Source organism: Buteo buteo, chromosome 24 (genome assembly GCF_964188355.1).
Source record: "Buteo buteo chromosome 24, bButBut1.hap1.1, whole genome shotgun sequence".
NCBI lineage: Eukaryota > Metazoa > Chordata > Aves > Accipitriformes > Accipitridae > Buteo > Buteo buteo.
The window spans coordinates 21,208,435-21,220,858 of record NC_134194.1 but is presented as its reverse complement, the minus strand read 5'-3'; the positions used below and the strand labels follow the sequence as shown (position 1 = coordinate 21,220,858).

The following is a 12,424-nucleotide window of genomic DNA, read 5'->3' as shown; positions in this document are numbered from 1 at the left end:
CCTGTGCCGCTGGGGAGGCTTGATAGAGAATCTGGGAGTGAAGTTGTGCCTGGGAAGAAGGGAGGGGTGGAGGGAAGGTGTTCTGAGATTTGGTTTTATTTCTCATTACCCTACTCTGGTTGATTTGTAATAAATTGAGTTAATTTTCCCCAAGCTGAGTCTGTTTTGCCCGTGACGGTAATTAGTGAGTGATCTCTCCTGTCCTTATCTCGACCCACAAGCTCTTTGTTATACTTTCTCTCCCCTGTCCAGCTGAGGAGGGGGAGTGATAGAACGGCTTTGGTGGGCACCTGGCGTCCAGCCAGGGTTAACCCATCACACTCCTCAAGTGGAAAGAGAGGCAATCTGAGGGACAAAGATGGAAAAGAGGAAATCTAGGTCCTAAACCAGATACTGAGAATGGGGGAAGGACAGGCACAAGCCTACAGGGCCATATCTCTGCCTTTCTTCCTCCTACCTTCCTCTCCTGCCTGTTTTGTTTCTTCCTTGTTTATGTCCATTTTAGCTCCTTTCTGATCCATGCACCTGCTTTGACTTCAAACTGCATCTACTGACCTTTCCTGATTTTCTCCAGAAAATTCCCCATACCTTTTTCAATCTGGTTGATTGGACCCCACTTTCCTTTTACTAGTGCCTATTCTGATTCTTTTCTTACAGGTGCTACACCAATAAGCTCTTCCTAAGCTGCCCTCAGGATGGATCCTACATGTATTTCTCTGTCCTTACTCTCCTCAGTCAGCCTTGTTAACTGAACTGGTTCATTCTTGTCCTCTCTTGTCCCCTCTTGCATAGCATCTTTCCCTCCTCTAACCATTGCTATCCTTCCTTCTCCTCTCCTTCACTTCCAAATCTACTTCTCAGGTGAATCCCTGTTTCTGTCCTCAGATGACCAACTAGATTTTCAAAATTAGCCTGTCCAAGGCCAGCTTCTCCCCATATCCTTTCCTGCCTGGCCTGTTCATTAAAGAGAAAAATGTGCTATTTCTGTTCCCAGAACAGCATGCAGTCTGGCTATTTCTCACTTTCTTATTATATCGCTCAACTGTTTTCCTTCAATCACTTCTAGTCACTATCTTTAGGTAGCAGATTGTAGAAACATTTCTTCACAAGCTGGAAGTTTCTTCCCATTGTTCATGAAATGCCTGTGTGGCACTTCTGTCCCTGAGTCTCTTTTTCAAGGCTATCAAAATGTCATTGAGAAAATCATCTTATTCTCTGTTGCTTCATGAAAAGTACACAGAAAGCCAAGATTATTCACACAGTGAACTTAAACTGCCTGACAACCTTGTGCTGCTTGACTGTTCATCATGTGATTTTCCATTTGTATCTATCTCCTAATCAACTGAAACAGCCACTGCAGGAAACTGTGGAAGGAGTCATACAGAAATTGGACACAAGAACAAGAAAAAAATCTCAGTAGATTACATTTTCCCCCACAAAATACATCAACTTAGAGCTAGAAATTAAAATATTATTTGTGGGCCATTTGAGACTTCAGGACACAAGAAAACATGCGGTTCTAGGGATTTATGTAGAAAATCGCTGCATATTTGACCTAGGAGTGAAGTTGAGGATGGAAAAATTGGATCCCATTAAGCACAATGTTTACAAAGATGAGAATAATTACTTGGCTTCAAAAGGCATTCATAGTAGCAAAGTGTTGAAGCTGAGAGGATTCATTTCCAAACAGAAGTATTGAGATTGTCATGGCTAGAAAGAACAAGGCAAGAATTCATTGCCTTCAAAAGATGTAGGATCAAAAGGTCTTGGTAGACACCTGGCATGTATCTTCTGTCCAGCGTTATCTCTGGAGACTGGAGAGTACAGAATGTCTCTGAGAAGGTATATGAACTCCGACTTTTGAAGCAGGGAATTTCCCTTTATTCTTCAAAGTTAGAAGATATACAGGGGAGATTTTAGAGCAGACAGCCTCACAAACAGATGTTAGTAGAAGAGAATTACTGTTACCTAGAAGAAACGTGGCCCCCATTTTGTCTGAGGAGAACAAGCAGCATTTCTGCCCCAAGCAAAACACTGGAGTCCTGACAGTAAAGGAGTCGCTGGACCAGGAGGTGATCTGAGATCTGTCTGCAGAGCGATACCTGCACTCTCTTCTTTAAGATATTCTTTGAAAACCCATTGCAGCTGATCCAAAGGGCAGTGGAGGTTCGTGCTGCTATTAGTGCTGAATTGGTTCTTCACTTCAGATTACTTCAGGAGAGGGCATACAACAGTTGGAAGTCTCCTTGTGAAATAGAAAATATTAAAAACTCTGAGCCTCCTGCAATCAGCCTGTGCTTGGAAATGCCTCGATTGTCTTTCTGACTTCCAGAAGATGCAGTGCACAACACATGAGCTATGCTTGCTATGTTTGCCTGTAGCTTGCATCTTTGTTAAGCACCTTTGACAGAAGGTTTGTGTAGGACGCCTTCTAGACGTTTCATACTGGCCTGGATTATTAGTGCCAACCCAAACGTCTCAATAAGTACTAAGAAAGTGTCTTTATTTGCCAGAGTCGTCAGGTGAGAAACGTGTTTCCTAATTTGCCCTAGCAATAGCCAGAACCTAACGGAGGAGATGCGTGGTGAGACTCGGGGCTGGACGCCCATGTGCAGTTCCTGCGTTGGACGCCCAGTGCCGCTGTTGGCCAGTGCTGTGCCTGTGTTGCTGCTACTGGGCCGGGAGCTCCCAAACCAGGAGACACCAGTGAGCACCAGTCAGATTCTGCATGGCTGCTGACATTAGCTGAGAGCCCAGCCGAAACGTCCTGGTTGCACTGGAATATGCCCTCGTTCAAAGCCTTTCCAAGGGATGTGCTGGGATCTGCCGCATCGAGGACCGTCTGAAAACGCCAAGAGGACAAGGCAGAACCGGGAATGTGAAGGAGGGATACGGTCTCCCAGGTCCATCCCAGGGGGATTTGGGAGGATTTCGCCACAGGTCTGGGCTGACTCAGGCAGAGCCCGTTGGTTGGTAAGCACTGACTTAATACCGCGAGAAAGAAGTGTTTGCATTTAGCAGAGTGCTGGGGAAGGCATTAACTGCACTGAATGCAGACAGAGGAAGCCGGTTTATCTCTTAGAAAATGAACCACAAACAGGACATGTACCACTGATAGTTACAGTATAAAGGAGAGCCAGAAGGTTGGGAACGATTCTCCCGGCTTTCCTCAAGTTTGCATCCAGCGGAGACCTCAGGGCAGCAGTTCCACAGGAGAGCTGGGAATTAAGGTGCTAGGGCTAGAGGCGAGAGAAGAAATCCGTCCTGGGAGCTGGCTGGGAATGTTCCTCCCTCTTTTCACTCGGGCATGGAAACCACAGTAACTTGGGGAAGCATCTGTGCTTTGGTCTGCAGGCAACTGCTCCTTCCAAGCCAGGCTATCCTCAGGGTGTGTGGAGGTGGATGGGCAGTAGCTCCAGGGATGGGTAAGAAGCCTTTGCCCAGGGGAGCAACAAAACCCGGCATGGGGCCACTGAGATTTCTCTCAGCAAATCTGAATTCCTAGCTGGAAGACCAAGAAGGGGATTTTGGAGACTGAAATTGCACAGGCTGCACAATTGCAGGCAGAATCTTCTTTTAGGAACACTGCATTCTGAAATATGGAGACATACCAGGAACCGAGCACAATATCTTGTTCTAGCTCTTTTCTAGCGCTAAGATGTAAATCTCAGAGTAAAGAGGAGAACTGGTTTTCGGTAATTTTAAGCTACTTTCTTAGGATAAAAACATCACCACTAAACCAAAAAATGAGGAAGCCTGCAACATCACTATGTGCTCAAGGAGATAATTGAATTGTCTGACACATTTATGCAAATTACATTCTTATTAGTGCTATAGTTCCTTAGTGTATCCTAAAACACAGTATGTCTTCATCTGACAGTATACATACTTCTTTTTTTCCACTCATACACATCCATTTTATTGTTGTGACCCAACACCAGTGTTATCTATCCAGTGGTGCATGGTAAGTGACTCTCTTTATTTCACATTTCTCTAAAATCTGAAAAAATGGGAGCTTCAGTCTAAAAGCAGCATCTTCTGATGTGCAAAGATACTATTATAGCCAAGAGCTCCATTAAGGATCACTGTTCTTCTTACACCCTTCTACACCTGAAGCTAAAGGACACCATTTCTCTTCTGAAATGAGGGGAGTAACAATTAACTGGGTTACTGCAGTCAGGGTGGGAAGTGTCTGTGGAAGCTCTTCTCAGCCTGTGTCTGTTCCCCGCTGCATAGTGGTGCCAAAGATTAGGTTGTGGAGAAGCAAATACACCTTCGTCTCTCAGAGGTGCCAAGAGCTGAGCAGGAGCACCAGCAAGGGCACAAAGTAAATGGATTCCAGGTGTCACTGTTGTTTTTGCATGGCACAAAAGAGGAAAGAAGCCACATTCCCAATGCATCTACTGCTGTACTTGGCCTATATATGGTTTTACATCACGCTTCAGTGTTGGTGATAATGATAGCAACTCGAGAGATGAACGCATCCCTGGAATGGAAGAAGGGAAGAAAGAGCAGACCTGGCCTTTGATTAAGTTAGCCTTTTAGAGTCTATCATGCTTCCAAGTCAAAGAGCGGTAAGAGGCAGTCACCAAAAATGGTTACATACGTGCAAAGCCCTCTAGTAGCTAAAATTCTGGGGAATCCTAAAGTCAACCCTGGTTGTTACTTTCTCCTACTGATACAGTAAAGAAGCTTTTGTTTTCAAACCAATGAAGCCATCAGCGACTTTCTAGGACTTCACCTGGTTTGTATTGTTTTACAGTGTCAGCCCTTTTAGCAAACAAAAATAAGGGAAAAAACAATTAAGGAAAAAAATAGGAAATTAAAGGAAAGGTGTCAAACCCAAGGAGGTTAGGATACTTTCTGTATTTAAAAAACACCGTGGTTCCTTTTACTGTGGAAGCTGTATTAAAATCGCTCGAACCAAAAATAAGTAGTGCAAGCTGTATTTTGTTTTCTCCTCCATTTTTTTATTCTGTGAGAGGAAGACTGGTCTCGGAGGCAGCTGTGCACATCACCAGGACATTGCATGGGCATTTGCCAGAGCTCGCCGCTGGATCCGCAGGAATAGTCGCGGTGTAAATCAACACTCAGGGTCGGCGCTGAGTGCCTGACCCTGGGGTTTTTATCCGGTGTCCGGCACAGATCCTGGCTTGTACTGCCAGGCCGTGCTCAGGACCCCTCGCTCTCCCCTCCCACCTCCGTTTCCCCACGGTTGTTCTTCACAGGTCCACTCCTGACCTCTCCCTTTTACCGAGTTTGATCCTGCCTCTAACTCTCCTGTAATAAGCTTTGCGTATTCCTAGACACCCCCCTCAAATCTCTCGTAATCAGTTTGTTCTTTCCTATGAAACCCTTTCTGATAATCCATGATAATATCTTACTTCGCCTCCCTCCCGTCATCGTTTACAAAGTTTATGGTTGAACCTCTCGCAGTTTACACTTGAATAGTTTCTCTAATGGCCTGCCCATCAGTGTCGTTAGGTCCCTGGTCTTTGCTGTTGTCTCCATTAGCTCCTGCTCGTTAGCGTTTGTGTATCTGGGGGCTTAATTAATGAGCTTTCTAGTTTGTTTCCTTGCCTTTTGTATTAACTAGCTGTTGGCCGTATATCCTTACACAGGTACAGGAGTTCAGGTTTGATCTCTGAGTACAGGGACCTTTAAAGTACCTCTAAGCCTGTGCGGCAACGTCAGAGGAGAGAGTACTGTATACTTCCAAAACATGAAAACAGGTTGCAGCATTTCGATGCTGGGAACATTTTTCACGAGTGTGTTGCACAGTGACACACCTTATCGTGGGTGCAAAGATCAGCAGGCAGCAGGGGAGGATACTTCTGTCAATTAACGAGAAAAACTCTTTTCACACAGAAAACCGTTCAAGTTGTGTGAAATTCGGGCGAAGTGCGGTACACAATGTGAAGAAAACAACATTAAGATGATGTATCCTAGAATAACATTATCATTCTAGTGTGATGGTGAGCTAGGGTGATGGTGAAGCACTTGCTTTCGGGACCTTCCCCTGGCACCAGCTCTCATATTCAGTAGCGGTGCTTCTCTGACCCGCCCCACTTCTAACTGTCCTGCGCTTGTTAACAAGTAGAGAAGAGAAGGAAAATCCCTCAATGCATCCTGTGGAAGCGGCAGATCTTGCACTGCCTACACAAACCGGAGGAAACCCAAAACCTGCATATGAAGAGTTCGCGGTTGCAAGTTGGGAAGTGATACCCAGAGCAGCGCAAGGTATGCGGGGAGGGAGCCTGCTTCCAAACGAAGAGAGCATTTACACTGAGGTTTTCGGCTTCGATTTGGCACAAAGAGTGCAGATTCAAGCAGCAAACTCCAAACCAGCAGCGCTGTCCCGAAGGAGAGGGCAGAGGAAATATTCCCCCTTGCGACGCTGGGTGGGGGTGTTGGCCACGGACCGGCAGGTTCCAATGCCCGCACCCCGTTTGCAGGCACAGGGAGACAAAAAAAAGCCGTGTGAGCTGCTCGGGAAGGGCGGCGGGGCGCGGGGTCGGGGTGCTCGGGGGCTTTCAGACCCCCTTAGCCCAGGATTCCTGACAAACACCGCTCTGCGTCGGACGCTGCTTAAAAATGCTGGGAACCACGGAGGACGGTGGATGGCTTTTCTGGAGAGTAATGGCGTGTGTGAGACAGAGCAGAAGCAGAAAGAGGCAAGTGATCTTGTTTATTCTGTGCGTTTGTGTGTGTCAGAGCGGGGCTGAAACCCTCCGCTATTCTCTGGTGGAGGAAATGGAGAGGGACTCCTTTGTCGCCAATATTGCAAACGACCTGGGCATTGCTCCGAGCCAGCTCGCAGCTCGCAAGGCCCGCATTGTGTCTGAGGGGAACGAGCAGCTTTTCCGCCTCAATCAAAACACCGGAGTACTGACAGTAAAGGATTCGCTGGACCGAGAGGAGATCTGTCCGCAGAGTGATACCTGCATACTCTTCTTTAAGATATTCTTTGAAAAACCATTGCAGCTGATCCGAGGGGAGGTGGAGGTTTGTGACATGAATGACAACTCCCCCGTGTTCCCAGAGAAGGAGATGGTTTTAGAGATTCTGGAAACAGCACCTCCCGGGTCCCGTTTTCCTCTGGAAAGTGCCCAAGACAAGGACGTGGGAAGTAACAGTTTGCAGAACTACAGCCTTGGAGCCAACTCACATTTTTCCCTCAGTCTCAGAACAAGGAAAGGTGGAGCAAAATATGCAGAGCTCATCCTAGAGCAGCAGCTGGACCGTGAGGAGCAGCAGGAGCTGAATTTGTTCCTCATTGCCACCGACGGGGGCTCACCACCCAGGTCGGGTACGGCTCAGGTCCGGATTGTGGTCATGGATGCCAATGACAACACCCCAGTCTTTGGTCGGGAGATCTACGAGGTGCGCCTGGCTGAGAACAGCCCCTGGGGGCAGCTGGTGGTCAGAGTTGCGGCTGCGGATCCTGATGAAGGGTCCAACGGGAAAGTGCAGTACACCTTCACCCAGACATCAGAGCGGTCCCGGCAGATCTTCAAGCTGAACCCTGCCAGTGGGGAGATACGGGTTGTGGGCAACCTGGACTTTGAGGAAGCAAAAAACCACGAGATGATGGTGAAAGCCACCGACAGTGGGGGGCTGTCTGCGCATTGCAAAGTGCAGGTGGAGGTCCTGGACGTGAATGACAATGCCCCAGAGATAGTGCTCACCTCCCTCACCACCTCCATTCCTGAGGACGCCCAGCCCCGCACCGTGGTGGCCCTGTTCAGTGTGCGGGACCGGGACTCCGGGGACAACGGCAGGATGGAGTGCTCGATTGACGGGGACTTGCCCTTCAGTCTTACCCCCACTTTTGATAATTACTATGAGCTGAGGACTAATGCAGCGCTGGACAGGGAGAGGATGGCAGAGTATAACATCACCATCACAGCCATGGACTGGGGCACAACGCGGCTCAGCTCTCAGGAAAGCATCTTTGTGCAGATATCGGACGTGAACGACAATCCCCCACAGTTCACTCAGGAGGTTTACACCATGTCAGTCATGGAGAACAACAGCCCCATGCTGCGGATTGGCAGTGTGAATGCCACAGATGCTGACGCAGGGAAAAACGCCCGTGTAAACTACACTCTGGTGAGGCAGGAGGGCAAGGAGCAGCCCGACATGTTGGTCAACTCTGAAAGCGGGGATATTTACATCCTCCACCCGCTGGACTATGAGGAGGTGCGTGCCTTTGAAGTGAAGGTGCGCGCTGCTGACAGTGGCTCGCCGCCACTCAGCACACAGGCGGTGCTACGCGTGGTGGTGCGGGATGAAAACGACAATGCGCCCGTCGTGCTGCACCCATCCCCTGACAGCAGCACGGTGGCAGGCGAGTTGGTGCCAAGCTGGGCGCACGCGGGCTACCTGGTGGCCAAGGTAGTGGCGGTGGACGCGGATGCAGGGCAGAATGCGTGGCTGTCTTATGAGTTGGCCAAGGCAACGGAGCCAGGGCTGTTCCACGTGGGGCTGCACAGCGGTGAGGTGCGGACAGTGCGGGCCATGGCAGAGCGTGACGCGCCCTGGCAGAGGCTTGTTGTGCTGGTGCGAGACCGCGGGCAGCCGCCGCGCTCCACCACCACCACCCTCAGCATTGCGCTGGTGGACGGTTTCTCCGATGCCCATTTGCGGTTGAGTGAGGAGGCACCGGCTGCTGATCCCGATGGGCCGCTCACCCTGTACCTCATCACCTGCCTGGCCTGTGTTTCAGCAGTGTTCCTGGCCACCGTGGTGGCTGTTGTGGTGGTGAAGGTGTGGCGGGCCAGGCCGAGTGAGGCAGAGACCTTGCCTACGTTCCCAAAGTCTGCCACGGAGAGCACTGCGGGCTCCCTGCCCCGCAGCTACATGTATGATGTTTGCTTCACCACCGGGACCATCAACAGTGAGTTTCAGTTCCTTAGGCCCCTCTTCCACTGCTTTCCTGCCGGGCTGCCCCCCAGCCAGGGTGAACAGCGAAGCTCAGCGTGCTCGCAAGAGGTGGCCAACCTTGGAGAAGAAGGCAACTGGGCTGCACAGGTGAGGGACCTGGTTGGGCTGAGGTGATGGAGGGGAGCAGGGAGGGAGCAGCACGCTGGGGTGGAGGGGTTCACTCCTGGTAGTAAAGACTATAGATATTGCGGAGCTGGCGGTGAAGGAGCTACTGGGGCAGGAGGAGAGGGTAGAGAGGGTCTTAGAGCCACTGGCAGGGGCCTCCCAGGAGGATCCAACATGGCTCAGCTCCTCCCCAAGTGCTGACTAAATTTACCCCTCTGCATCCAGCTCTATGCTGTGAGTATTCACATTAGATCAAATCTTTGGTGTCACCACAAAGGGGGGCAGCTGCACCATGAGAAGATGAGAAGTAAAGGGTATGTGTGTGTGAGCCACCCAGTGGGTCGTCTCCATGGACTGTGTACAGCCCGAAGGGACCCACAGCAGGAACGACACCGCTCCTAGGGACACATCCTCATGGAGGTGGCAGCACCGGGAATGTAGTGGTCCTGTCTAGCGTTAACTGGGACTGCGGGGACAATGGTACAAAGGGGTGTCACTTCACTGATGGTGTCTCCTGCGCTGCTGTTAGGAGCTGGTGCTCAGCGCTGCCAAGTGCCATTCACCAGGGTTGTGGCAGTGGTGAACTTAAGCTGTCTTTCAAGCTGCTGGAGTGGGGACCTCTGCCATTAAATTCCCATGTATTTTTGTTGCTTGTATGAACAGTATTGGCCAGAAAAATGTGGTTATTGGGCCGTTAAAAAGCACCCTCCCGGTCCCTTCCTCATCCAGCCCAGTGCTCCCAGACCATACCAGCACTTCTCTTCTCAGTGCTGCTGTGAACTTAAAGTGAGCCCTGTAATCTCTGGCTGTTTATAGAGCATGGGGGAGACAAAAGGTGGTCATTGAAACAGCTCCTTCTCTCCTCACTCTCCCATTAAGTCCAAGTCCTCTCTAAACATGGGGTTTACATCTAGCACTTCACAAGAGTCCGGACAATGAACACATATGAGGCTGAAGGCCCACAAACACCATCTTATCATCACTCCACAACATTTTCATATTTCACAACCACTGATGACTTGGACTCACTTGACTGCAGGTTCTCAGAACTGCAGTCACAGTAGACTCAGGGGAGAAAAGGACTCACCTTGATACATCAACATTAAACCACATTTACTGTTTGTGAGAAGGTGGTTTTATCTTGAGCTCTTACCATCTTAAATTACCTCCTCAGACTCATGAAAGATTTGCAGTAGTGTCTTTGTGATGTCCACAGTGGTGGATGGTTTCTGGCTTTAGATTTTCACGGTTCAGGTCAGAGACCCACCGCCTCGTCCAACCTCCTCTTTGGCTCTGGGTAGAGAAAAGTGGTGGTGTTAACAAAAAAGCCAGTCGAAGAAACTCTCTAAGACTCGATTTTGGAGTTTTAGAAAGCAGGCATTCTTTATTGCAGCGTTGGATGCACGGGGGATAATTACTCCTAGCATGCACACCGTTACCCACAGCAAACAAAGCTTATATAGTTCTAATCATATACATATTCATGTTATCATTTACGTAGTGTCGGCCCCTTGGGCATGCGCATTATGGGTCATCTCTTTTCCCTAGTTGGTTGGCCTTGGCAGGTTTTAATTACAAAAACTCAGCAGGACCTAAGGCTTATCATCAGACCCCAAGGCCTCTTGTTTGTTGGCACATACCAGGGCCCAAGGCCTCTTGTCTGTTGGTGCCTTGGCGCATACCATTGACAAAGCTGAAGGTTTTCTTATCTTATTCGTACAACCAAAGGTTTGAAGTTGCTCAAGTAAGCAAAGTCAATCACTACAGTGAAGTTTTCTTTCTCATGCCTTTATTCAAGGCATCAGTGTCACACATGCAGTAGTGTAAGACATGCTCTCTAAGCTTGTCGCTGATGCCTACTTACCTTCAACACCCAAATGACAACCTCCATTCTCTGTTCGTTGCAGGGCAGAGCTCCCCCCTCCGAAGACATGGGTCTCAGACCTGCGGAAGCAGCTTGCACTGCAAACATGGGGATGGAGCTAAATGTCAATTCTCATCAAAACCCTTGGCTTACTCCCCAGTAAGTGAGGAGAAAAACAAGCATGTCTGTCCTCACTGGCTAACATCCTCACAGGGAAAAGAGAATGAAAAGACAAAACACCCACCAAAAAATTACCAGGGAGGTACAAGGCTTCTCTTTGAGAGAGCAAAACCACTCTCCTCTTGAGCCATACTTTATTCATGTAGCTATTTTGTAATTGTGATATGGATGGAGGAGGAGCACTGTGTTGCATGTTGATTACACTGAGACTTGATGTATGATTGTGAGTGCTACTGTTTCTGAATCTTAAGGGAAATACTGAAAACCGGAAGCAGATCTTCAAGGTAACTTTTTCCTACATCAGCTTTTCTGTGTGTTTTTTTTTTTTTGGGGGGGGGGGTGTGTTGTTTTTTTTTTCTTATGGAGAGGGCTCTGTAATAATGTCTTAATTTTCTGCAGCCTCTTCAATACCAGGCCAAACAGATATTAAGCAAAATGAAGTGGTGCTTGCAAAGTAATTCCTTAATAACAAGCAGAAGCTGATTACATTAGAAATGGCTGACACTGGCACATTTCACATATTTGACCGGGAATTTACAGGTCTCCATACTGTAAAGAGTGGGCTTTGAGAAATGTATTATTTTTTTTTTCATAACATAAAGTTGAAATGAACATTTCAAGATTTTTGAGTATAAGGTCATAGACAATTTAAAGTACTCTTTGTGGTTTTACAGTAAAATAGGCTAAAACTTTTACAATAAACTTAAGGCACTGTAGAAGATAGTGTGTCAAGAAGCTTTCTGTTTTCTTTTATTTTCATTATTCGGTAATCTATAAAGTAATGTGATATTTCCTGTCACTCACACATTTTTAAGAGTCAAACACCTGATGACAGAAAACAAGAAAACCTCCTTGGAACTCCCTCGGGTGAGTGTGTTTTTTCAAAGATGACTTGTCACAGTCATCGCCAAGGAAATAACCACCCCAAGAGCAGGATTTCAGGAATAAATCCGTGCATCTGGAGTGGATTTTATGCAGGGGTAATCAGAGCAACCTGGAAGTAGGCCATTTTCAGAAGCCGGAGCAAGATGGAGGGGGATTTTCTGAGCAAAGCTGAGGTCTGAGAGATGCTGCCCCTAGCCCCTTCAAGAGGGCTCCCATTCTGAGACGTCATGAATTGGGGGAACAACCTCGGTCCATTCCAGAAACTGGCCTGAGAATTACTACGGCGATCGCTGCCCTGGCTCATTGACCAGCTGACTCTCAGTGCTGGACACCTGTAACAATACATAGCTGCTTCAGCTAAACAGCTTACAAGTAATTTCTTCACACCGCATAAACAGTTCAAGCCATTGTAGGGAGGGACATCAGAAAAAGCAGCTTAAAATA

At 48.2% G+C, this 12,424-nt stretch overlaps 1 protein-coding gene across 1 annotated transcript; it reads left to right on the top strand.

Moving 5' to 3' along the window:
• The first annotated feature begins 6,542 nt into the window (after window positions 1–6,542).
• Window positions 6,543–11,900, top strand: LOC142044176 (protocadherin beta-15-like). Its single transcript, XM_075056335.1, has 2 exons — window positions 6,543–9,033; window positions 10,959–11,900. Exons 1-2 carry the CDS (start codon window positions 6,595–6,597, stop codon window positions 11,076–11,078), a joined length of 2,559 nt encoding a protein of 852 aa, XP_074912436.1. The 5' UTR covers window positions 6,543–6,594; the 3' UTR covers window positions 11,079–11,900.
• Window positions 11,901–12,424: the final 524 nt, after the last annotated feature.

What these genes read in the sequence shown, in the direction of transcription:
- LOC142044176 (XM_075056335.1), top strand. Translation starts at nt 6,595, where the DNA reads ATGCTGGGAACCACGGAGGACGGTGGATGGCTTTTCTGGAGAGTAATG. An exon ending in AAGGCAACTGGGCTGCACAG is followed by an intron (nt 9,034 to 10,958) that starts GTGAGGGACCTG and finishes TGTTCGTTGCAG; the next exon opens with GGCAGAGCTCCCCCCTCCGA.